Genomic DNA, 26,796 nt, shown 5'->3' on the forward strand with positions numbered 1-26,796 from the left:
CGTGGGAGTGGACCTGTTGGCCTGTTGCTGGCAGGGCACGAGGACCCGCCTCCCCACGTAGAACATGAGAAGACACCCCACACCCCACAGGCACGGGGCACAGGATGGGCCCACACACCAAGCTCCCTGCCCTGGGTGGACTTCACAACTCCCATTCGCTCCTCCTGATGGAGAACCCTAAAGGGAGCAGAGGCTCCCAGGACCACGGGGTGGGGCCACGGCCAGTGAGGGTGGTCCCAGCAGCAGTGAGGGGCTGTGCAGGCACCGATGCCCTGAGTCCCAGGACTCACAGTGCAGCTGTCCATCACCAAGGACCACCTTCCTGAGCACCTTCCTCCTCTGGGGGCACCACCTGAGCGTGTGCTGGGGGAGCAGCCTTGCCCCCTGCTTGTGTCAGCACATTGCACGGATGTGTCTCCAGCTCCATAAATGAGGCCTTTGAGATGGGCATGCTTCCCCTCCCCCCCCCACCCCGCCTGAGACTTCAAAGAGCGTGAGAACTGGACAGCCTCTGGCAGGCAACCAGTCGTCTTCCTGGTGAGGCCTCTGATGTGCCCGTTGGGGACTTCATGGGAGGGAGACTCTCAACTCTGTGATTAGTTATGGTTATGAGGGAAATGTCTACATGACATCACAGATACTCTTACGGCCAATGATATCAACTTGATCTCTAGTGCCCCTGGGAGAAACTGAGGAACGGCCAGGAGACAGGTGCTGGACACAACTGTCCCCTCAGAGCATGTACCAACATGACCCACAAGTGAGCAGGCTGTGACAACAGGGGCCTCTGTTATTGGGTCCCCAGCACCAAGAACAGTGCCAGGCACACACTAGGCCTGCAACATGCGAGCATTCAACGCATAAATGAGCTTCATGGGGGAGCTGGAGTGTAGAAAGCCCCTCACTGTGGAGTCCAGGGAGATAAGCCAGCGTCCAGCCATGGCCACACCAGGAGGTGGGGGTCACCACATGACCAGAGGGCCCAGGTCCTGCTTCCTTCATGGAGGTCCCCCCCGAGGGCCAGCCGGGAGACACAGCCACATAAGCAGCCATGCGGGGCGTGCACCCTGCCCCTCCTGGCTCTTGGCACGGTGGGACCTCAGCAAGGCCTGGACCAGAGCTGGGTCTCGGTGAGTTCTTTGCACTCAGGGAGGGGAACACCTTGTGTGCTCACCCTGTGGTGTCTGTGCAAAGACCCTGAGGTAGGGTCTGACTCGGTGGGAGAAAGCATAACCCATTAGCAATCTGTCCACGGGCAGCAGGAGGCCTGGGAGGAGCCCATTCACTGTTGCCTGGACACTGGGGAGCAGGGCAAGCCTTCAGAGCAGATGTTTAGATGTGAGAGAGCTGGCAGTCTTCTCATCTCCATGGAAACAGAGCTGCAAGTAATGACCTAAACCCGAGCAGTCTGGCTGAGCACTGATGATTTAATAATCTCTCGGGACAGCAGGCCCAGGAAGTAAGCAGTTTCACCATGGTCGGGCCCAGCCTCTCTCTGCCTCACTATCTCTAGGACACTGTCTCTTTTTGAAGGTCATCAACTCCTGGTTGTAAAATGGCTGCTGTGGCTCCGGACAGCACATCCCCATCTGGATGTACTTAAGGCTGTAAGAGGTAGGGTGCCAAGCTCTCCTTGCTTGCCTGTCATCATCAGAGAACCAATCCCTTCCTGGAGGAACCCAGTAGACCCCTGTCCTGTTGGCTGACGCTTACCACAGGACACTCTCGTGGGAGAAGTGTGGATCTAGGACCGCCTGGGATTATTTCCATCACCCTCGATCCCACCCACCAAATCCAGTTACTGTGACAAGGAACTAAGCATAGGTACTAACTGACAGACGTCAGCACGACTGCAGGGCACTGTCCTCGCCGTGGGTGTTCCAAGCAGAGGCTTTGCTGACCCCCAAAGGCTGGGGGTTCCCCGCAGGATAAGCTCACAGGTCTCCCCGGCAGGGGACTGCACAGCGTGCGGGACTTCCCGGGAGGCTCTGCCGACACTGATCCTGTCTCAGAGCGCGTGGGCATTGCCTCTTCCCACCCTCCGTGGGCTACCGACAGGGGTGGAGGAGGGCCGGGAGTGTGCCCAACAGCCTGGCAGCTCACCACGTCAGCGTCCTTGACCCGCCCACAACCAATCAAGCTCCTGAGTGACAGGCAGCTGTGTGTGGTGCTGAGCTGCGGCGCAGGCCAGAACTTGCCCCAGCTGATGAGCCCTCCCCCATGTTCTGTGCACTTCCCCGCCCTCCCGATCAAACGCCCTCTAATCTCTGCCACGTCGTCTCCAGAGCTGCCAGGACATCCTTCTCGAGGTCCACCTCTCAGCCTCCCTCCAGCTCAGGGTTGCCCTGAGTTTCCCAGTAAAACCACTTTCATTCTGCTTCAGTGGGGCTGAGCCCAAGGACTCCGGCGTGAGCCCCTCCAGCCCCTGGCCAGCCCGTTCCAAGTTCCCAATGGAAGCAAACACCTCAGTGTTCTCAGCAGGGATGTTGCACTGGAAACCTGTGGGACCCTCTCTACTCTGTGCCCCAAATTGTGGAGGGCAGAGTGGCCATGGAGGGAACTCACGTGGGGCTTGGGCTTGGCTGTGTGTATCCCTGGGTCATGTTTTCTCCTGGGACACCTTGGGGGCTGTGCGGATCCAGGACCCACCCGCCTCATGCTGGGCAGAGATCCCAGGGCCGAGAAAGAAGAGCTCATGCTGAACAGAGCGTAACCCATTCACATTTATAGAGACACAAAGGAGGCAGGCGGACGACACATCAGCATTTCTACTCCAGGGAACTGGCCAATTCCGACCAGAACAGCAATCAGGAACATAATTGTACAGCACTGGGGCACGGCATCCACGTGGGCTCAGTCCCACTCCCCGTCCCCCTCGGGGTTGTCCTCGCGAGCTGCCTCCACGTCGTGGAAATGGAAGTTGGCCATCATGTCTCGCACGGCCAGCATCAGCCTGTTCAAGCCTTGGTTGCGGTTCAGACCCCCAGCCCCTCCATCCTCCAGCCTCTCCCCCTACAGCAATGAGACTTGTGTGAGCAGGGGTTGTCCTAGGCCCTAAGGCCCAGTGCTCCCAACCCAGCTTGCCCAGGACCCTGTCGGGAAGAGGAAGCTCCAAACCCAAACAAGGCCAGGCCCCAGCGTGAGGTCAAGGAGCCATGCTGAGCTGAGGGGCCACGGTGGTGGCTATGGTCTCAGACAGGCACGTCCCGGCCTCCTGAGCAGGCTGGCTGCTGGGGCCAGTAAAGCCTCTAGACATGCACCACCCCGCATCCCGCCTGAGCCCATGTGGCAAAGAGAGGGCAAGATGTGCTCACATACCTCCATGGTGTAATTGGGTAACAAAGACCGGAAGAAGAGGGCAATTGTGTTTCCATGGCTGACGGGACTCAGCCTGAAAGAGGAAGAAAGGTCAGATGGTGCAGCTGTGCACCCTGCCCTGGGGGGGTGGGGGGGGGGACACAAAGGCAGCCCACGCAGCATCTGGGCACATGCTCAGGCCTCATGGGGAAGGGCATCCAAAGGGGACGGGCCTTTGGGGACCTGGCTGGTTGAGCTGAGCAGAGTGGAGGGTCACCTGCCACGGCTCAGGTGGCCTGCTTTTGAGAAAAGCCATGCAGGGTACAAAGTGGTCACATGAAGAGAAGGTTCTGGGCTGTGCTGGGGAGTGCCCTTCTGATCAGACATGGTGCTGGAGCCCAGCTCCACCGGACACTTAAGGACTGATGGCCTCGTGTCGGCACAGCCCTCCAACCACTCCTCAGGGCTACACTGTCCAGCAAGGCAGCTTTTTTTCTGAACCTACCAACATTAAAAATGCATGAGTGTCACCTTAACCAATTTGAGAATTTAAGTGGGCGCTATTTCCCTAGAAACATACAGTCCAACTTTTAGAACATAATTCAGTTAAGAAAAAGTCCTTTATCCTACATAATGTGCTCCACTGAGGTCTGGAAAGGACAAGCTTCCTGAAATGGGGAAACCTGTGACTTCCAGATCTAAAATGCTGTGCTGAGAGCCTCTTGGTAAGGCAATCACTCAGCGTGAAAGGCTAGAAGGAAAGAAGAAAGCAGCTTTCCCACGATCCACGGCTAAACGCCGTCCACAAATCCACTGTAGACCTGGGGTTGGCCGCACGGGCCTTTCTCAGTTCTGAGTCCTATGTATCAGCAGTTTCTTACTATGGTTTTTATCGTACATTTATTTCTAGATTCCATAATTAGCCCATCCCCCACTGCACCCGGCACTCCACAAGAGCAGAGGTGACGCCTTACTCTTGCTTCCCACTGTTACCTCCAACAGCTGCCCTAGAACCCAACTGAAAAACGCTCCTCCATCAAACAAGTAAACGAAAGAACGAACGCAGCCGGCGAAAGCTGACCCATGACCCCAGATCACACCATCCTCTGAAGGCCTGTGTCTGGAGGAGGCAGGGAGCCCCAGGGAGCTGGGTGCATGGACTCAGAGCTACCCAAGCAAAGGAGCAAAAGCAGGAGGCAGAGACGTACCTCTCTGGTCTGACGTAGGAGTAGATGGTGTCCAAAGGAGGCAGAGGGTCGAAGCCCATCACAGACTGCGTGGTCACATCCTTCGAAAAGGAAAACAGAACCACCGTGAGCCCCGGTCGCACCCCCAGCAGACTTCCAGCTGATTCCACCCTGGACTGGCCTCTCCTCGAGGAGTCCGTCAGTCTGACAGAATTGGTGCTTGGCTGTGAGGCTGTGTCTACTGGACTAAGAAACTGGGTGAAGGTGGGGGACAGCCTTGCTTCCACCAGGACACTCACTCTGGCCCACTCAGACGGCCGAGGACACCCGTGGGCAGAAGTGCACGTGCAGCAGGGAAGAAAGAAGATGCCACCATCACCTGTGCCAGGATCTCTTACTTTAGTGCTCCAGGGCCCCCTGAGCCACTCGGCCCCTGCTCTGAGCCCTGGGAGGTCAGACAGCCATGAGCACAGCCCCACCTCTCAGACCCACCCTGTGAGGGGAGGGGGCCCCGCCGGTGACAAAGCTCCCATCCTCAGCCCCTCTCCCTTACCGGGGGAAGGGCGGCAACAGCTTCCTTGACCTCGGACAGGACCACATGGCGGTGGATGTTTCTGGGCGCACGCTGATAGAGCACCTTCCGCCTACAGCCCAGGGAGAAAAGGGACAGCACGTGAACGGAGCCCACCCCAGCCCTGTGGCCACATCTGTGACAACAACCCCGAGCAGATGGGCTTCATTCTTGCGAGGACCCATCAGGCCAAGTGCTGCCCCGGCCCCCCCGCCCCGGCTCCCAGGCCCACCTGCTCTCACACGCTTCCACCGCAGGGTCCCCAGAGTCCACAGCCTGCAGAACCTCGCGGACATTCTCCTCTAGCCAGCTCATGGTGGCGGGCTCCTTCCAGAGGAAGTGTGACCTTCCGAGGTAGAGGCTTACCAGCTGGCTCAGGGCGGGGGGCTGGCTGTGGGAAAGGGGGGGCTTGTGAGCAGAGCCCGCCAGGGCACGCACTCCGTGCACCTTCTGGCACCTGTGGGGAGTGTGCAGGGGCCTGTCCGGCAGCCTGGGGACAGACGCGGCTGCCCAGAGGAGCTGCCAACCTGGGACGTGCCACTGCCCAGAGGTGAGGACACACAAGCATTTACTTCCATACAAAGTACGTATTTTTTATTAAGTATGAGTTCTTTAATAGTAACGTGAAACAGAAGGAGAGCGTGTGCACGCACGGAGATGCTGGAGGAGCCATGCTGGTCTACTGACAGGGTCTGAGGGTGGCTAGCTCCCATATTGCATGTTTTCCTTTATTTTCCACGAGACATTTGGAAAAGGCAGTCCATGTGCATAGAGATGTGTGAACCGCACTAACAACTGTAGCAATACTAACCCCAACAGCAGGTGCCAGCGTACTGGGCCCCACGCCCTGCCCACTTCTCATCAGGGAGGCTTGTGCTTTGGGCTGCAAGCTGCTCTTGCGCCAGCCAGCTCTGTGTCCAAGCGGTGAGGCGATGTGCCACGTGGACCTGGGACCCAGCCCTCCGCAGTGGGAGAGTAGTCTGGCCACCAAGGTCTCCTGCAGAGAGCAACTGGCAGGACCATCCCAGTGGCAGGAGAGAGCAGCGACAGCTGGCCTCATGAGCCTCAGGTCTGAGTAAAAAGGGTTCCCGGGCTCTGCTCCTAGGGGCCCCCACGACCCCCATGTGGGCAGGCACTGGCCTGTCTTTACCTGATCTCAGCATCCGGTCCGAAGAAGCGGTGAGTGGCGACAGCAGCATCGGGCCGCACGCTGCAGTACTCGAGCAGAGGCAGGAGGACTGCAGGAGGAAGCAGGGGTCCCCAAGGGCGTGGTGACGCCAGGGTGAGGCCAGTCTACCCACACCAGCCCCTAGAGGGCCTCTGCCTCCTCGGAAGGGGTCATCTGTCCTGCTGCCTCCCAGTGGCCCCGTCTGCATCTGAGGGGTCGCATCTATGACCCGCCAGGCACACACACAAGGCGTCCTAACCACTGGGATCACACACATTCCACCTGCAGGGTGGTGGGAGAGCCAGCTTGTGGGGATCAGGCCTTGGTCACCCTGTGCCTTGGGCAGAGACAGGCTCTGCCCACTTGTCACAGCGCTCTCCCTCTGAGCACCCGAGGCTTCGCCACAACCATGTCACCCGGAGAACCGTGTCTTCTGAGTGACTCTGCAGGGATGGGCGGAAGCAGGGCTCAGGTGTGCACCAGGACCCCCCAGGCTGTATGGAAACACCACCGCCAGTTGTCATGTGGCTGCCAACACCCCTGACCCCACCAAACAGCCAATGCCCAGCAGGGGCCTTGCCTCCTAACTTCATACACCCCGAGGGGGAAGGGCCAGTTCTCCTAAGACTTGGCCAGGCAGCCCTGTGGGTCGGGCCCAGACGTACAAGCAGACACTGAGAACACTGTCCGGTGGGAACCCTCAGTAACATGGGCCTCAGTCCTGCCCTGGCCACCTCCTCAGACCTTCACCATCCTTGTCTACACCCCCTGGTCTGTTTTCTCCCCAGCACCTAGCACCACCTGATACACCGTCCTTTTCAGCTCATTCATTCCACTGTCTGTCTTCCTGCCCTAGGATGTGAGCCCTAGAAGTGGGGATCCTGGCTGCGTCCTCTGCCTGGCCTGGGACATGGTAGGCTCACGGAGGTGAAGGGGTCACTGAGAGCGGGCTGAGCGTCCATGAGCCACATGGCCTGTCCCTGGCACACAGCCCTCTGTGAAACCGCACGTGGCAGGAGGGCCCAACTCCACCAGGACCCTGATGGGGCAGCAGGCTCTTCTCTGATCTCCTGTCACCACCAAGATCAGCCCACAGGACTCTGTCTCCACATGGATGCCGGCCTACTACTCCAGGGAGCACAGGGATGGTGGAAGGGCCTCTGCAATCCCAGGACAGACTTGTCTCTACGTTCTTCAACTCAGTGAGAAATGGGATTTGCAGACGGGTCCCTCCTGCACAGTTCTGCTAACCCTAGCAGCTCTTGTCCCTCTCTCTAGAAAACACCCGTCTCCAGAGAGTAAGTTTTATCTCAAACGGTCAATATCAAAACGCTTATCCTAAAACCCCAAGACAGTTCTGTCAGCTTTCGAACTGTGCGTACATGTGTGCGGGCGCTTGCAAGGCTGCACCCACCTCCAGGGAACATGGTGAGCGCCTGTCGGATCAGGACAGAGGCCTGCTCCCTTGCAGAGCTGAGCTCCTGCTCCGGGAGGTCTGCTTGCTGACTCAGCAGGAAATAGGCCAACGGCACAGAGAAGGCGAAATTTGGGAGCTGAGACAGGTTCCGATGAGCCTGCAAGGGCCAGAGGAAAAAAGTCTGGAGCTCTGACATGGCAAAGACAGAAGATGCACAGTTCACAGGCTCCGAAGTCTGAGCCCCAGCAATTAGCATAAGCGCTGTGCTGGCATCTCTTTACTTGGCATAAAGATAACTTCATGGCATGTCTGGGGGCTTTCTCTCGGCAGGAGACAAGTAACAAGGCGGGGGGGGGGGCGCGGTGGAGAATCGACAGAGGCGAAATGATCCGGGGGAGGTGGGATCAGGTGGGGTCAGAGGCACCCACCCTCAGGCTGCAGACAGCTTTGGAAGCAGGCAGCCTGTGCTGTCAGAGTGGGAAACTCAGAAAGCCCAGGAGGCAGTGAGGGTCGTCCCTCCTCCTGCCGGGAACTGATCACATCGGTGAATGTGGCCGAGCACTTTCCTGGCCTTTCTCTACCTGTACGTAACAGCCAACACATCATGGGCCGGGTTTTCGCCACTGAAGTGGGGCTGTGGTCTCCACAGTCAATAAACGTTCTTCTACAGCCCTGTTGTGGGGGAAGGAGGTGCTCCCTGCAGCTGCATTTTGGGGGGCTCCAGGTTCCCAGAGGTGGGACTCCTCGATCAACGAGCCAAGTGACAGATTTCAAACTGACTTCTCTATGTAGTCATTGGTCAATTATGCCCACCAGCCCCACCCAGCTGGAGGCGGTCACCCCCAAGAGAGCACCATCCAACAGGAACACACACTTTCTAGCTACCGAATTAAAACCAGAACAGGTGAAACAAATGTTACTACGGTTATGGTTAACCCAAATACCTAAAATAGCATCACTTCAACACGCAATCACTATGAAGATCACCAGATCACCAGGCGTTTTGTGCCCAACTTGAGGTCAGGCTGGAGGCAGAACCCACGTGCGCGTGTCCACGTGAGCCCGCCCTGAGGGCGCGTGTGCACGTGCGGGAGCGGGGGAGACAGCGCACGTGCACACCTACCTCCCACTCCTGGAAGAGACGGATCAGGTACTCGTAGTTGCGCGCCCGCAAGGCCAGGTGGTCGACGAGCAGCAGCATGCACAGGGGGTCCTCGTCCGGCTCCAGGCTTCCGGAGCGGCACAGGGAGAGAAAGCGCAGCGTGGGCCGTGTGGACATTTGCGGGCTCACGGCCACGGAGGACACACCAGCAGCAGCTGTGGGTGCTTACCTCAGGATGAGCTTGCAGAACTCCAGCGCCGTGCGCGGGCAGCCTCGCTTCTCCAGGAAGCTCATCTGTTTGTAGAGGGCCAGGTAGAAGCTCCTAGATCCAAGACAGTTCCTGGTGAATGAGAGCGGCGGCAGCCCCAGAGCCGTACTGCCTGGAGGCCTCGTCCAGCACCGAGTCCACACCCTGCGTGCTCGCTGCGCCGGCACTTCCCGTGCGGCCTAAGCCCCGTGAGTGTTCGCGAGTGTTCCTGTATCTGCAGAGAAGGTGGCGCTCTGCTTGCGGTCTGGGGTCACACAGGTATCCAGGTAGAGAAACAAGCTTCGCCCTTAGCTGAAACCATCCTGGTTTGGGTTTACGGTTTACCCTTTCAGGGAACACGGTCAACCTCTCCTGCGTCATCTGAATTTACCCTCCGGCCCAGGAGCTGCTAGCAGCGCTGCTGCGGATGCCTCAAGTCTGGGGACCTGAGTCACCCCGGCGGACTAGTATTCTTATCAACGACCACCACTCTGCCAGTGCCTGCACATGTCAGTGTTTAATGACCTGTCTCCAAGAACCAAGAATTGAACTGGAAAGATGAACTGAACACACACAAAACCAGATAATCTGTGCGGTGGGTGGGGGGAGGGGTCCGTGTGTCCTGGGACCCAGGCTAACTGCCAAGGCATGGAAACACTCAGTGCTGGAGATGACCAAGAACGCTGGAGGCCATGAGACGGTGAGGAGGGCACTGGGACAGAGGACGCACCATCCCCCCCCAGGGCCCTGAAGGCCAGGCCGAGGGCAGGAATCCAGTGGGTGAGCCTGTTCAGGCCTCCGCCAGTGAGGGCTGGTGCCAGAGTGAGGCTCTGGGGACGGGAGGTGCATCTGTGAGAAGAGAGTGTCATGCAGTCATGACTGCTCAGTCCAGGGAACGGGACCAGGCTGAGTTTGAGCAGCTCAATGATTCAGGAAACAGCACAAAGGGCTGCCCACAAAGCATTCCAGAGCATTTTAAACTCATGGGGCACAGATCCTTTCATCCAAACATACAAGGAAACACAATGACAGACCCCATGATAATGAAGTGGCTTATCAGACTCACTTCTAACAAGGACAGACGTAAGCCCAGGCTAGCCCAATCCACCCATCCTTGAACCCAGCCCTCCTGCGTCCAAGTTGTAAACACAGTGAGATTTCCCGTCATAGCTCTGACACACCTGTCCCCCAAGACACCCACCTGTTCTCAGGTCTGCGGTAATCCAGCCGGCAGGTCCCGCTGGTGAGGCTGAACAGGGGGTGGAAGGCACACTCCATGCTGTACAGCGCTCTCTCTGAGGGTCACACAGATACCAGGGGAGGGCGTCGTGGCCAGCGCGCAGCACTGCAACCCCATCCCCTATGGCTCACAAAGAAAGCTCTCAAAGGAGGAAGGTAATGTAGTGAGGATTCTGGAAAGTTCCATGGCACAGATGTGACCTTGGGGATCATGGATGCCACTCTCTGCATTTACTTCACCCAGAGGTTTGACTTTCTCGACAGAGATACAAACACAAGTCCTCACAAAACCCATATGCACATGCCCACAGCAGCTTATTCACATGATCCAAGTGGAAACAACCCACGTGTCCGCCAAGTGTTGGCAAATACACTCAACACGGTCCATCCACGCTATGGAGCGTCACTTGACTGTAAAAGGAGTGAACCCTGAAGACCTTACGGTAAATGAAAGAAGCCAGGTCAGGACGCCTGGGCGGCTCAGTAGACTAAGCGTCTGCCTTCCGCTTAGGTCGTGACCCCAGGGTCCCGGGATCTAGTGCCATATCAGGGTCCCTGCTCAGCAGGGAGCCTGCTTCTCTCTCTCTCTCTGCCCTACTCATGCTCTTTCTTTCTCTCTAAATAAAAAATAAAATCTAAATAAAAAAACAGGCAGGTAGACTCGTGTCATAGGATTTCACTCACAGGAAATGTCCGGAACAGGCACGTGCACAGGAACGGGAAGGAGACTTGGATGGGCAGGGGCTGGGGGGGGTGGGGAGGAGTCAGGTGATGGGCGGGGTTTCTCTGATAAGTTACCTAAATGATCAAGATTTGGTGGTGATGCAGGCGTACGACGCTGGCGCTAACTAAACACCAGTGAACAGTGTGCTCTCAATGGTAGAGTCATACGGTATACGCTCGTATCTCAATAAAGCCGTCGCTTACAAAATATCCTGGCAGGGGCACCTAAGCGTTGGACTCTCGGTTTCGGCTCAGGTCATGGTCTCAGGGTCGTACGCTCAAGCCCCGTGTCAGGTTCCACGTTCACCGCGCAGTCTGCTTGAGATTCTCTCTCCCCCTGCCCCTCCCCCCACCTCTCTCTCTCCCTTCCTCTCTTGCAAAAAAAAGTCCTGGCAAACCCCTGTGTGCCGGCTGTCACCTTCTAAAAGAGCACCTCCACTCCTCCAGCAGAGGTGTGTGTGGGATCCGAGGCACAGCAGGGCCGAGTGCCCAGGGAGGCTCTTACCTACGAGGTCTCGGGCCATCTCCTGGTCCTCCTGAAAGCGACAAGCATCGCTGAGCTGCAGAAGTGAGTCAACGTGGTACGGGCTGGTCTGGAGCAGAACCTTGGAGCAAAGAGGGAACGCTGATGGGGCTATGGGTCATGCCTCCTGGAGAGCAGCCAGCAAGGCACCAGCCCCAGGCAGGCTTTTCTTTCAGGCCCTGAAACCTTGGGAAAACACCACAAAGGGTGACATCCACCACTCCCTCACCTCAACCCAAGCTCATCACTGCTGCTAAGCTGAGTCACTGACCAGGCCTGCGGTGGGAGCTAGGGACTCTATGCTCTGGGATCTCCACCTTCACCCTCTGCCACTGCCCCCAACAAGCAGCCGTGGGAAGATGAGGCGAGTCCTCAGAAGCCCCTTGCCAAGACCCCCAGCCCCCATGATGCAGGCGTACAATGGGGGTCAGAGGAGCCAGAAGGACAAAGTGCTTTTGGGCTGAGGGACCGCAGGCTGGGATCCAAGCCCAGGGCAGCCTGGATAGTTGAGGAGACGATGCAGGCTGGGCGAGCACCCTCCCGAGGGGGACACACGCACCACGATGTTGTTGGGCTCCATGGACTCCACGGCAGCCAGGAACTTGTGCTGAGTCTGCTGGTATTCCTCACTGTGCTCAAACGCAAAGGAGGAGAGGCCTTTCTTGGACTCCAGCAGCCGCATCGACAGACCTGCGGAGAGAACAGCATCAGGCCCCTCGTGGCGTTCCTGTCGAGGACTCTGTGCACACTCCACTTGAGTCCCCACCAGAGTGTCTACTTTCCCAGAATGCCTGGGACACAGGTGGCACCACCCCCCTCTCATCTGGCTGGGTTTGAACACTGGGTAGAGCCCAGATCCAAGTGGGCATGGGAGACCGTGCAGTGGAAGCCCTTTCTCCTCGCTCCAGAGACTGGCTGTACAAGACCCAGCTTCTTCTGAGGAACCTTCAGTAGCTTCATGAAATAGGTGAGTGGTTCCAGGCTACCCTCCTGACGGCCCCACCAAAGGCCAAGGCCTGCAGCACGACAGAGCCAAGGAGGCCTCGTCTGCCCTGGCTCAGGGGCTTCTGCTAAGCAAAGTGGGGATGAAAGAAAAGGGGAGACAAAACACGTCCACCAGGAGCCAGGGCTTCCCGTGTCCTCACTGCTGGCACACGGGACACAGGGGCAAGGCACGGCCGTTGCACGCTCCTTTCACGGTGACAGCGGGTGCCTCTGCCTCCACCCCCTGTCCCGCCCGAGTCGGGCCCCATGACCCAAGGGCTCTCAGATACGTGGCATTTACTCCACACCCCAGACCTTTCTGCACTGTTGTTTAAGTTATACGGACTTACTAGTTGGCAACAAAATATAGACTATCACACTTGTATGATGAACTAGATTGCTTCCAATGATACAATACCCACAGGAAAAAAGAAAAAGGTAGAAAAAAAGCTGCATGAAAACCTATTTGAGAAAACATGCAGCTGGTGTGTGAGGGAGAAGGGATCCTCGGTCCTCCGGCACCAGGCCACGGTGCGCCCTCACACGCCCGCGCCCCAGCTCTGCAAAACCGCACAGCCCCTCACCTGGTTTGGTGTACCGTGGCCATGTGCTCTTAGGGGTCGTTAGCCATGTACACTTGGGGTACACACGCTGCCTCTGCCTCGGCCTGGGGAGAACAGACATGGTCACAGCTTCACCTTCACTGCCTGACCTCTGCAGGGACCATGGAAGCCAAACTGTGGGGAAGGGAAGGGCGGGGGCGAGGGTAGCACAGGCATGACCAGGACCCGATGCAGTGTTAACAGGACCACTGCCAGACGAAACTGGAAACTGTCATCTAAATGACCGACCAACCACAGAAAGAAAGAAAAAGAGGAAATTCACAGTCCTGCAAAATGGTAGAAAAGAAAGGTAAAAAGGAAACAAAAATTTAACACCGGAAATAAAGAGCCCAAGGAGAACGAGCCTGTAGGCACCCCCATGGAAGGAAGTGAGCTGCGTCCCCGTGGGTGGGGCTGGACAAATGCGATGCTGGCTGGGCACAGAGGGCAAAGGGTGGGCCTCTGTCTTGAAGTGGGTCTTCTCCTCCCTTCTCAAGATGCCCTCAGTGCGGCAATAGGTTTTGAAAAGGGGAAAATGGTAACCACGAGAAGAACCGGTGTAGCAGGGCACTGATGTCCACACGCTTCTGGGTGGGAATGAGCAAGACAGAGAGCACGAGGAGGGAGCAGGGGAGGGAGGTCTGGCTCGAGAGGCTGCGCGTCCTGCCCTCTCTCCTCCGCCATGCGCTCCACCTCCATTATTGGGGGCTCTGCTGCGGGTGCCAGACCGCCCCCTTAAGGCTGTGGCTGCAAGGAGGAGTTACTGCACTATTACTGATGCTTTCTTTCTTTTTTTTTTTTAAAAGATTTTATTTATTTATTCGACAGAGATAGAGACAGCCAGCGAGAGAGGGAACACAAGCAGGGGGAGTGGGAGAGGAAGAGGCAGGCTCCCAGGGGAGGAGCCCGATGTGGGGCTCGATCCCGTAACGCCGGGATCACGCCCTGAGCCGAAGGCAGAAGCTTAACCGCTGTGCCACCCAGGCGCCCCTGATGCTTTCTTTCTTAAGCTGAGTAATGGGTATGTGGACACATGGACATTCTTCTCTATACTTTCTTGAGAATCTGAACCATTTCTTTAAGAAGAAAAATATTGAATAAGAATCCAGCTTGTATTAGGAATAAGATAAAAAAAAGCATGTTTCTTCTCCCAACAAGTATGCAAAACTGCAGGAGAAAAAACATGGTACCTGAAAAGCAGATCAAAATCTGAAAAAACTCATTATTACCTCTAAAATATTGAGTGCTAGCCCTGAAATCTTGACCAGGTTATTTTTTTTTTCTCAATCAGCAGCAAAACCCACATGGGTTTAGATTCTGGGATAAATCTGATCTTCGTTAATGTAACAGTTCTCAGTGGTTGACGGCCTGTGGTCGACGCAGCGAGAAATGCTCTGAGCATGAGGGTCTGTTTGCAGGACTTTGTGTAGGAGGTGTGGGTGTTCAGCGTTCCGGACCCTCCAGCACCGACTCCACTTCTGACCTAACCGGGAGCTTGGATGCTCCGAACTGCCTGGTCCCTGGAACCGCAGGGATAGCCCAGCCCTGCAGTGAGCTGTCCATAAGGTCCAGAATGAGGGGAGGTGGGCAGACACGAGCAGAGCAGCGGGAGGGCAAGCATGCCTGGTAGGCCTGTCACTGGAGGCCGTCAGAGAAAGAGCTAGCACATACCCTCTGCAGATTCCAAAGTGGCCGCCAGAGAGGACAACCAGAAACACACTTAGTCTGTCTTTGTGCAGAATAAGGAATGAGGGAGACGAGGGAACCGGATCTTCTCAGGGAAGCCTTTGGTGGGACTCAAAGAATTAAATCAATATTCTCAAAGTATACTACTACCATAAAAATAACTATGATTACAGTGAACTATGATCTGCACAGAAACAAGACCAGGCCTAAGTGTGGAGAAACGGCAAAAAGGAACCAAGCAGAGGCAAACCAGTGGAGCCGGGGTGGGGGAGAGACACAACATTCAGCCTAGGATGGCCCAGGTGACAAAGAGGGCCGTCTCCAAGTGAAAATGTTTTTCATCAATATTCCAAAAGAAGACAAAGTCAGAAATCCTTGTGTCCTGAATAACTTAACACCCAAGATAAAACCAAAAACCATTAGCAAATAACAAGAAAAAGTGCTCCATCTACACATTACACAGAATCTAAAACTCCTAACTGTACTGCAGGTCAGAGAAGAAACACTCAGACAGGAGGTGGGCTAAGGAACTTGGAGGGCAGCGGAGAGACTGGGGAGCTAATGCAACATGGGGATACCAATTCCCTAGAAATGACCACTCAGATGCAGGGAGACTGCAGCTAACAGATAGGCCAACACCTGTCCCCTGGGGCAAGTGCATTCCCCTCGCACGCCAGGGTGTGAAAAATGGTGCCTAGAACCCAGCCATGCAGAACCAGGTGGTGTGGCATGCCAGCAGAGTTCTGTGGTTCTGGGGAGCAAGATGCATGTGCAGAGAGGCCCTAGACGGGTGCCACAAGCTCTCCTGTCTCCTGAATGGTTATCTTTGCGGGGGGGGGGGGGTGTCAAAAGAGACAATTCTAATTCTAAATTGCCTCAATTTTTTTTTTTAAGATTTTATTTTAGAAAAAAAGAGAGAGCATGAGAGCATATGCTTGGGGGGGGGGCAGTGGGAGAGAGAGGGACAAGCAGACTCCCCACTGAGTGCAGAGCCCAATGTGGGGTCCGATCCCAGGATCCCAAGATCATAACCCAAGCTGAAAACAAGAGTCAGATGCCCAAGTGACTGGGCCACCGAGGTGTCCCTTGCCTCAGTATTTTTATAGTAAGTATTTGAGAAGTGGAGTCGGTGCTGGAGGGTCCGGGATGCTGAACACCCACACCTCCTACACAAAGTCCTGCAAACAGACCCTCATGCTCAGAGCATTTCTCGCTGCGTCGACCACAGGCCGTCAACCACTGAGAACTGTTACATTAACGAAGATCAGATTTATCCCAGAATCTAAACCCATGTGGGTTTTGCTGCTGATTGAGAAACAAAAAATAACGTGGTCAAGATTTCAGAGCTAGAAGCTCAAAACTTTAGGACCTCCAGAATCTTTGAAAACTGTGTCTCACGTGCTAGCAAAGGCAGTGTGAGGGATGGAGCCCAATGGTTACTGAGAAGGTCACACATCAACTTCTCCCTGACCCTTCAGGTTCTTGAGAACTAAAAATCCTAAGGCTTTCCTTTTGCAAGGGGCCTATCTATCCTCCCCCAAGGGTTTAGAGGCCTTGAGAATGCTCCCTCCCCTTTTTGAGAACAGAGCCGGTGTTGACCTTACCTTTGTTCCCCCAGGACAGCTCGAGCACCAAAATACCTTTTCAGTTCTGTGTCTGGATTCAAGTGTCTAGAGAATTGAAAATTTTACAAAGAAAAATGAAGATTAGTTCTTCTACAACGATTCTGGGAGTTCTGAAAGGTCACATAAAACCCAGGATGAAGGACAGCTATTCTGACATGAAAGACAACTGGCAGGCCTGTGTTCCTCAAAAATCATGCTAAATGGGAACAGAGGCGATCAGGACAGGGACCGAGTCAGAGCAGCCTCAGACCTACAGACTAGACCAAGGTGTGTCACTGACTCAGAAAAAAGACGGCTTTTTGAACACTGGGGACAGTCTCTTTCGTAGGACAGGGATACTTTATCACAGAACAACATCTTACTTCAATACTGTTCAAGAAAAAAACATTCCCAGATATATAAAGCTAAGGGGTGTGTCCTTGGAAACAGAATTTCCCCTTTCCCACTGCCTAAATGTTTGGCAATAAACCTACATCGCTTTTAAATATAGGAAGTTTCCATCTTTTTTAAATGTTATTTTTCCTTTTCAGGGAGTCTGTGTCTCAGGAGGAAGAGGAGCTGGTTACCTGTGTTCCACGTATAGGACGTGCTTCTTGGAGCTCAGGGGAGGCGGCCCGGGGCGGTTGTAACCACTGCTGTCCTCAATCCTTTCCAAGATGCGATCGATATCTTCCAGCCCATTTTCCTAAAAACACCAGAACAACCTATTACAGGCACCTGGGTGGCTCAGCCGTTAAGCGTCTGCCTTCAGCTCAGGTCGTGATCTCAGGGTCCTGGGATCGAGTCCCACATTGGGCTCCCTGCTCAGCGGGGAGCCTGCTTTCCCTCTCCCACTCCCCCTGCTTGTGTTCCCTCTCGCTGTCAAATAAATAAAATCTTAAAAAAAAAAAAAGAACATATTAATCACCACACTAACTTTATTTTGAACATCATAACAATCAATAACAAAATGATTTTTATGAGGAACAAGCATCATATCGCATTTACTTCCTGAAAAACAGTATAATCCAAATACTGTGTACTGCATATATATTTAGAAAAAAGGAGAGGTGCTTCATTAGAGGAAGCTCAGAACTGGCAGGATCACAGAACCAGAAGGAGCCTTGACATAACTCCATCACAAGCATGACTGCTCACCCTACAGGTGTGCCCCCCTCTTGGGACTGGACTACCAGTGCCAGCTCCAGATAGCTACGACCCCCTCAGGAGATACAGAATGAGACGGTGAAGAATGAACGAAACAGATGTTCTGACAAGACCATGCAATCAGTCCATCGGCACTAGAAAAAGGTCAGGGCACAGGAGCAACAGACTAGAAGGGACTCTGCCAGCCAGAGAATGTCACTTCAGATGGTGGCCAGGAAATGGAAAGCACAGACTGAGGTCTAACCCTCAAGGAACAAATGAACAAACAAGCAAAATTTGGTTAGTGACTTTCCCTGACCTCCGAATTATATTCCTAACAGAAAGGAACCAAAATGTCAAATAAAAATGAATTGCTTCTAATACCACTTTGAGAAACAGACAGATGTACGTACCAAAATTTCTCCTGTAGTGTTTTTCTTATTTTTCTGTTTCTTTTTCTTCTTCCGGAGTTTGCCACTTATATTAGACTAACAAAAGAAGCACATTTTGGTCAATGGAAAGAGACAATAAAATCTTAAAATGGGACAACGAAAGCAGCAAGCTACAGAGGGACATGGGAACACAGGCTTGGCAACCCCCCCCCCCCTCCCCGAATGTCCTGTGAACTCACTTACTTCTAACACATACCTCCTACCGGCCTGCAACTCTGGGCCGATGTCCAACTTTCTCCTTACTCCTTCTTGAGAGGACTCAGGGCTTCCCAGGACCTCAAGAGGCTCACAGGGTCCGAACCATCCACTCACCTGCCCTCTGCTTTCATCTTTCACGTTCCCAACCACCGTCCCCGCCACCCTGAGCCACCCTGGAGACCGGGGCCCCTGCCCCGAACCCCCCCCCACACACCCTTGGTGCCTCTACCTGGCTGCCTCCTTCCCTGCAGTGTAAGTCCCCCACCACCCTGAGGACGGTCATGTGTCCTACTCTACGCCATAAGTCAGGTCTCTCCAGCTGCACTTGTCCATCCGTTCCTGTCACCCTCTCAACTAGAGGTTCCCGGAAGGCAGAGTTGTCCCCAGAACCCAGCAAGCTCGCAATAAGCACTTGCTCTGTAAACAAGCAAAACATCCCCTTAGAGACCCTTTCCCGCGCCATGCACAACAACCAGACCCCAGCACTAACCTGATCTATGCATTTCCTGCAAGTATGGCCACCCAGGGCCCTGTCCACCTAACCAGAGCTCCAGACGCACAGTCACAAATAACACACACGCTGTGTAGGAGAAGCAGACCCTCCCGAAGGGTGAAGGCGAGGCTTGAGCCCGGGAAACTTGTCTAGGGGAGCCAGTACATGCTCCCCATGACGCCCACAACTAGTCTTGAGGATTTCATGCAAATCTTATCAGGGGTGCCAAGGAAACTGTGGGGCCACTGAGACCCAGAAAATGATAGCAGAGAGTGTGTGTGGCTGGTCCCCATACCTGCTCTGGGGGAGCTGCCTTGTCAGCCACTTCTCCAGCTTTCTTGCTGTCTGCACCTCCACTCTGGGACCTCCTTTTGTTCCCTGACACCACAGCATCTGTGAGCAGACAATCAGGTCTCTCCCCATTCAGCACAGGTCCCTCCTCAAGGTCTTCAATGTTTATCTGGAAAAACAGATGGGAGAGAACAAGGGTGTTCCATGCATCCCAGTCCCGGAGTAAATGCTGATACTTGGCTGTGTCAGACTGCAACCTACGTCTGTGTGTCTGGCAAAGCCGCAGTGCTCACCTCAACAAGCTCTGGTTCAGGGTCATTTTAGTCAATGAACCCAGAGAATGCTGGGGCCCTGGGTGGCTCCATGTCTGTCTGCCTGCCTTCAGAGCTGACATAATGAAGAAGCCCCAAACATTACAACCTATCTCCCTTACGGAGCACCACTCTAGGGCAAAGACTGTTGATACATTTGTTCGGCCAACGCATTAACGTTCTTTCCTCCTGCTGGGAGTTCTAGCTCAGCCCACCTACACTAGCTGACAGGACAGGGACCTAAGGGGAAGAAAAGGTACGTAAGGACTGACTTACCTAGAAACTCTTCCCTGAGAGTAAACACAGCTCACACAACAGAACCTTACGTAGCAGTGAAAAGGAACGAACTGTGCACACAACACACACGTGTGCTCACAACACACACACACACTCTGGAGAAGTTCTGGCCCTTCAGTCAGTCAATGAGTAAACAAACAAAAGAGGCCAACATGGAATAAATAATGACCATGTTTCATCAACTAGATGGGACGGACCCATCTGGTGCACTGAGGTCCAAAAACAAATAAAACTGAGTCTTCAATTTAGGACAGCTGAAAGATATAAAGCTCAAAACATAAAACAAAATAAAAATAACATCTATTTAACCCCCACAACCCTGAGAGAACATTTTTTTTTTAAACTGAGATCAAGGGGTGCCTGGGTGGCTCAGTCGGTTAAGTGTCTGCCTTCGGCTCAGGTTGTAGTTTCCAGGGTCCTGGGATGGAGTCCTGTATCAGCTTCCTGCTCACCGGGGAGTCTGTTCCTGCTTCTCCCTCCCCCCCCCATCGTGCTCTCCCCGCGCCCCCCACCCCCCCACACTTGTACTCTCTCTCAAGTTAAAAAAAAAAAAAAAAAGATTTAGTTATTTGGGAAAAAAAGATTTATTTATCTGAGAGTGAGCAAGTGTGCACTGGGGCAGGGGACAGGCAGAGGAAGAGGGAGACAGACTCCTGTGCAGACTCCCTGCTTGGCACACAGCCCAAGGTGGGGCTCAATCTCATGACCTGAGCCAAAGGAGAGTCAAACACTTCAATGACTGAACCACCCAGGTGCACCCCCCCTTATGATTTTCTTAATAACATTTTTTCTCTAGCTTACTGTAAGCATACAGTATATAATACATATAACATAGTTTCTACATTATCAATAAGACTTCCAGTAAACAGTAAGCTATTAGTAATTAAGTTTTGGGGGAACCCAACATTGTAGGCAGATTTTGAACTGCTTGGGGGTCAGTGCCCCTAGCCCCAGTGTTGTTCAAAGGCTAAATGTAATTCTTTGTCCAATATTCATCTTCCTCACTTAGAGGGAAAAATTTTCAAAACCATCACATCTGATTGTTTTCAAAGTGTATTTGTGTCGTTTTTAGCAGTCTCTCAAAGTAGTCCTTAACTCCCAAAACACTGAGTTCCATTCAGCATCATCCCCGACGCTGGACGCTATGCTATGCTGCACAACTTGAACTATACGTTTAAAATGGTGAATTTATCATGTATACGTTGCTCTTCAATAAAGTTGGTTTTTAAAAACTACTCTGAGGGGGCGCCTGGGTGGCACAGCGGTTAAGCGTCTGCCTTCGGCTCAGGGCGTGATCCCGGCGTTCTAGGATCGAGCCCCACGTCAGGCTCCTCCGCTATGAGCCTGCTTCTTCCTCTCCCACTCCCCCTGCTTGTGCTCCCTCTCTCGCTGGCTGTCTCTATCTCTGTCAAATAAATAAATAAAATCTTAAAAAAGAAAAAACAACTACTCTGAGGTAGAAAAACGATTTCTAATCTAAAGCCAAAAAACTCACCAAAGAGCCAGTCACGAGGACAAATTCATAAACTAACAAAGGACAGTGTCTCTCAGCTCTGCTTTCCTGTCCTCAGGGGAACACTCCTGGCCCCTGGAAATGTTTCTAAGTAAACTACTTAGGGTCACGTTTCTACCTAAGTCCTGCTGCACCCTTCACTTGGTTTCTAGTATCATTTAATATCTACGTTTGCTGAGTGTTGGCTATATGCCCAGCCTGGGCTAAAGGCTGCCCATGTAACTCCTACATCACTCATGACAACTCCATGAAGTAAAGTAAGATCATCCCTAAGAAACAGGGAAACCAAAGCTTGCATTGGCTATCTTGCCCACATTCTCACAGCTTTGAAGAGGTGGGGCTGGGATTCAAACCTAGGCCCTCCTGACCCCAAAGCTTGGACGCGTACATTCTGCCTGCAGACAGTACCTGCCGGTCCTCTCAGAGGAAGTGCTGACTCATGCAGGAACTTTTCTGCAAGCCTGGGTGCCAGACACAGGGTGATGCGGACACGTTAGGGAACGGCAAAGTCTCTGTCCCCACAAAGCTTATATGTCAGCAGGGAAACAAAGCAACACCAAATTAAAAACAACAACAGGTAATTTGTAGAGTATGTTCTGCATTCATTGCCAAGGTAAAATGAGAAAGAACAGAAGGGAAATGGGAGGGTGGGGGTAACCGTCATTTTTTTTTTTCAAGATTTATTTATTTTAGAGAGTGAGCGTGGGGGGAAGGGGGGGCAAAGGGAGAGGAACAGAAAAAATCCTCAAGCAACTCCCTGCAGAGCGCAGAGTCCGAGGACACGGGGCTTGATCCCACAACCCTGAGATCAGGATCTGAGCCGAAATCAAAAGTCGGATGCTTAACCAACTAATTGTACTTTTAAAGCAGGTAGGAAGGGTAGGCAAGACTGAGAAAGCAACATCTGACCAAAACCTGAGGAAGGAGGAGTAAGCCATATGACAGCTGCATACAAGGCGTTAAAGGCAAAGGAGACAGCAAACGGGAGAGATTACTACGGCTAGAGCACAGCAAACAAGATTATAAAGAAATGAGGTAGGAGAGTTCTCAGGGCGAACTCGGTCACCTTGGAGCCATTGGGGGTTAGTGAAGAAAGGAGGGCTAAGGTCAGACACGTGCCTAACAGGGTCACTGTGGCTGCTGCACTCAGACAGACTGCAAAGGAACAAGAGCAGAAGCAGGACTAGGTAGAAGGATGGTGATGATCCAGGCCACAGGCCATGGTCACCCCCTAGGTGCTGCACCTGGGGCTGCCACAGGACTTCCCAATGGTCTGAGTGTATCATGAGAGAGAGAGCAGCTCAGGGATGCCTTCACGTTGCTGGCATGGACAAGAGGAAAAATGGAGACGCCCTCCACAGAGACAGAGAGGGCTGGAGGAGGCAGAAAGGGCAGTTAACATTTGGACACACTGGGTTTGAGATGTCTGTGAAAGGTCTAAGAGGAGACGGATGTTGAGCTGGATGCAGGAATCCCAAGACCCGGAAGGGCAGCTGAGCTGGTGATATCAACATGAGAAAGCGGAAGGGGAACACACACAGCGGATTCGGAGCAGGTAGAGCCCTTGAGTCCCTCTGACATGATCTCACCGGGAGGTCCACATCAGTATTCCTCCTCTCCCTTCACACATAAGCACCTGCCACTTTCTCCATTTCTCCCAAACACTCTGCCTCCCCTGTCCATTTACCCTCCTTTCTTCCTCAGCAGAAACATGAACTTGCTTCAGAGATGAATACCATGACATGGTTAAGAGTACAAGTTTTAAGTTAGGAAGCCCAGATCTACTCTGCAGCCGTCACTACCTCGTCTGCACAAGGGGGACAATATGACCTCCCTCCCAGATAACAAGAACCCTATGACACAGCAGCAGTGCCTGGAATGTCTAAGTGTCCTCCAAGGGAAAGCTACTAGTGTTAAAGTCTACATCTGGGGAATATGGGAAACAGAAAGCACAATCTGATCAAATGTCCACGGAGATGGCCGACTACAGCACAAACTGGTTTCAGCGTGTGAACAAGTCAGATGGGAAAGACGACTTGGGTGTTTTTAGAGAAGTCAGAAAAATGGCAAATTATAGGACACATGATGTGACAGAAATACTGGGGAGACAAACTGCTGTGAGTCCAATTGTGGGAGCTGGGAGATGAGCACATGGAGGTTAATACTACTTTTGTTTTTGTACGTTCGAAACTTTACAATAAAAAATGTCAAGAAGAAAGAGAAACGACAAGAAACAGGGTCAGAGGGGAGGTAGTTACTTCGAGTCTCAGAATCAGAACAGGCGGAAGGAGACCATATGGAGAACCTGAGGAAAGGACTTGGTCCCACCTCCACCACAGACTACACGCTGAGGCTCTCGCTTAAGAGGGAAGGCTACTAAGCTCGAAACCCAACTCCCAGACTGGCAGCCCACACTCCCCGCCATCTAATGATGGGCTCCTAACCTGCCAACTTTACGCAGAGGTTAGGAGCAATCGCAAGACCAAGAAAGCGCTTACAAAGGGTCACGGTTTCTCCACGATCCTCAGACCTACTGCTGTGTGTTCAACCACTCGGGCACACCCCGGAGAGGATCCAAGGTGAGCAAAACAGACACGTTACCTGCCCGCACAGGGACGTCAGAGAAGCGAGAATAAGACGATGCACGCACGTGCACAAGTACTGACTGAGGCCAGCTAAAGAAGCCCCGGTGGCGTTTACTCCTTCAATTCACATCCATCGTGTTATTTCTGGGCCAGACACCTGCTGCGGGGGACCCAGTGATGAGCAAAACACCCAGTCCTGGGCTGTGAAGAGTAGACAAGACTGTCTGCAATAGCCCTGCGAGTGCTTGGCGTAGACAATGCTCAACCCTGAAATAAAGCGAAGAGCCCCCAGATCCTGAGACGGGAAGCCCCGCCCACCGTGCTGCGGACCCGCCCCCTCGGCATCACGACCACGCCCACTCCGCTGCAGCTCAGACCGCGATTGCCCTGCCTTCTCGCCGCAGCCCGAACCCGACGTAGCCACGCCCACCACATTGCCCGCCCCACCCACCCCCTTAGCACCGCCCCCGCTGCAGCCCAGACCAGGTATCGCCCCGCCCCGTGACGTCACAGACACGCCCCCTCCCACCGCCCCCTCCCACCACCCCCACCCAAGGCAGCCCCGTTCCTCACCAGCTCGAACCGGTTGTTGACGCAAACGCCCTCCTTTCCTGCGCTCCGGGGGCGTCGGCCACCTGGACCCCGCTTTGGACCTTCTTCTTCCGCATCATCGTCATCGTGGAGGACAAACTGCAGGGCGCCGGGCCCGAGGGGCTCCTGGCCGCGCTGTTCCCCCCTCAGCCTCCGGAGGGCCCGGCGCGACATAGGACCCAACGGCCGCTGACGTCTGGAGACCGGGAGAAGGAAGAGCAGACAAGAGAACGGCTGGCGCGCCTGCGCACTTACGGCGCGCTGGCGCGAGGCTGGCGTGTCGCGTCTGCGCGCTGAGGTTCTCCGGAACTTCCTCTCCGTCAACAGGGGCATCAAAGAAGGTGCGGGCGCGTCCAGGCCAGTTCTCGCGCGACTTGGGCGCCTCCGCGCGGCGGTCCCTCGCAGTACCCGCGCTGGGTGTCTCCCGGTCTTCCGGAGGCGTGTCCACGACCGCTGTCGGGCCGGGGCGGGGGCTACACGGGCTCCGAGCCATCTGCACCAGATCCTAGACCCTGCTCTCGGTGCGGGCTCGCTGCGCGGGAGGAACCTGCCGGTGGGGCTAGGTGAGGAGGGCCTGCGCGCAGGTGGGCGCACTCCCTCGTGACGTTCCGCCTGTGGCGGTGCACAGGGGACAGACTGCTGGGCGACCTGGAGGGCAAGTGACTGCTCTCGGTCTGCCTCCACGGCTGCAGGCGGGACATGTCTTTCCTTATTAAAAGTAAACACATCCAAACCGAGAAGCTTCTCAAAGCCGCAGATTTCTGGACCTCTTCCTCCCTGGGATAGATTGAAACCGAATCTTAGGGGCCGTCCTGGGAGTTTGGCTTTGTGGTCGTTAATGCGTCCCAGGTGATTCTCCTGTTCGTCTAGGTGTCTAAGGTGGAGGCTCGCCACCCTTACTGTGTTTTAACCTCCTGGGGAGATTTTTGCAATAAAGATCAAGGACCCATCCCTAGCAATTCCGAGGTGGGGTTAGGCATTGATATTTTTTAAAAGCTCTTCAAGGATCATTAAAATGTGCAGGCAAGATTGAGAACTCGTGCAGTGCAGAGGTCCAAATGCAGGAGCAAGAGGATTTGGTGTTAAGTGTGTTAGAAGAGTGGAGACATCAGCCTTGAGTGTGGCGATGGCACTGTACTAAATTCTTACATCCTGGGAATAGGTATCCCTACCGTTCACAAGTAAAGAAACTGGGATTCAGAGAGTTAACTGGCCCAGGTAGAACCTGGATTTGCATGCAGGTTTGTGGTTCCAGATTCTTTCTTTCTTTCTTTCTTTCTTTCTTTCTTTCTTTCTTTCTTTCTTTCTTTCTTTCTTTCTTTCTTTCTTTTCTTTCTTTCTTTCTTAAGATTTTATTTATTTATGTGACAGACAGTCAGTGAGAGAGGGAACACAGCAGGGGAGTGGGAGAGGAAGAAGCAGGCTCCCAGCGGAGGAGCCCGATGTGGAACGCCGGGATCACGCCCTGAGCCGAAGGCAGATGCTTAACGACTGCGCTACCCAGGCGCCCCTGTGGTTCCAGATTTCAAATGAGGAAGGCCACTGGCAAGGACCAAGAAAGGGAGACAGGGACAGGATGGGTCATGGCCCCTAGGATCCCACTCCCTTGACCCTTGAGCTCCACCCCATCCTGCCTTCCTCTTAAGTTTGAATGTTCCTTTCTCAGACTGGGAATTGAGTCTCCAGAGACGCACAGAGGGAGAGGGTGTGCGCACACAGGTGTGCATGGCTGGTCGGTCTGTACTGGTCATCAGGATCTTGCAGTACTTCCCATTGGCTGATGTGGCTGCTATCTCTGGCCCCCCATGCCGCACCTGCTCCAGCCACTCCCCTGGAGTCCCCTAGAATTTACCCTCCCTGGTTCCCATAATCCTGCTATTTCAGGGCTGTGCTCAACACATGTGGAACCTCCAGGACACCACTCTTGTCCATTCTGATTGTCCAAGACCAGGCTAGTTAAATAGATTTTGTGTCACCCCTGAAGTGGTGTGACCATTTTATGCAGGTTTCTTGCCTCCGCTGTGGATGAAAACTTGGGGAGTCTCAGCCTGGAGCTGCTCCCTCCTTTGATCTTCCACAAGACAGCAGCCATGTGCCGCTGAGAAATGAAACATCAGGCCCAACCTGAGTGGAGAGCGTGAATCTCTCCCTGTACCCACCAAAGGCATGGCCCTCAGTAAGAAGCTTGGTTGTAGATGGTTCTAGAGAAAGTGAGCTCCGTTTGTCACAATCTAAATGAGGTAAGGCGGAGATAGGGCTTGGTTCAATGGGCTGACTGCCCGGCTTTCAGTAACTAGGGTCAGCAGGGGGCGAGCCCCCGCAAGAACCTGGAAGCACCCTTCCAACTTCAGCTTCAAGATTTATGCAGGCCCCTTACAGCTCAGCCCAGCTGTCCCAACATGGGTTTTTATTTTAATTTCCAAGTATTCCTGTGTGGAGTAGAACCCGGGTTTCCCACTATTGGGAATGTGGGCCTGGCCCACTTCCTCACCTGTGTAATGAAAACAGTGACACAGTGCTCACCTCCCAGGAGCATCTGCCGATGGAAGTTACTGAACAAATGTAAGCT

General features: G+C 53.9%; 1 protein-coding gene across 1 annotated transcript; it reads right to left on the reverse strand.

The window, feature by feature from the left end:
• Positions 1-2,710: 2,710 nt before the first annotated feature.
• TCF25 (transcription factor 25) lies at positions 2,711-26,347 on the reverse strand. Its single transcript, XM_026494541.4, has 18 exons — positions 24,210-26,347; positions 18,935-19,099; positions 17,910-17,984; positions 16,938-17,056; positions 16,351-16,416; positions 13,043-13,125; positions 12,034-12,164; positions 11,457-11,556; positions 10,191-10,284; positions 8,972-9,064; positions 8,764-8,869; positions 7,638-7,797; positions 6,206-6,293; positions 5,288-5,446; positions 5,038-5,128; positions 4,506-4,585; positions 3,319-3,391; positions 2,711-3,012 (listed from the first exon to the last, which is right to left on the reverse strand). The coding sequence occupies exons 1-18, from the start codon at positions 24,558-24,560 to the stop codon at positions 2,854-2,856; spliced, it is 2,193 nt and encodes a 730-aa protein (XP_026350326.2). The 5' UTR covers positions 24,561-26,347; the 3' UTR covers positions 2,711-2,853.
• Between the last annotated feature and the right edge of the window lie 449 nt (positions 26,348-26,796).

Source organism: Ursus arctos, unplaced genomic scaffold (genome assembly GCF_023065955.2).
Source record: "Ursus arctos isolate Adak ecotype North America unplaced genomic scaffold, UrsArc2.0 scaffold_19, whole genome shotgun sequence".
In the NCBI taxonomy this organism is placed as follows: Eukaryota; Metazoa; Chordata; class Mammalia; order Carnivora; family Ursidae; genus Ursus; species Ursus arctos.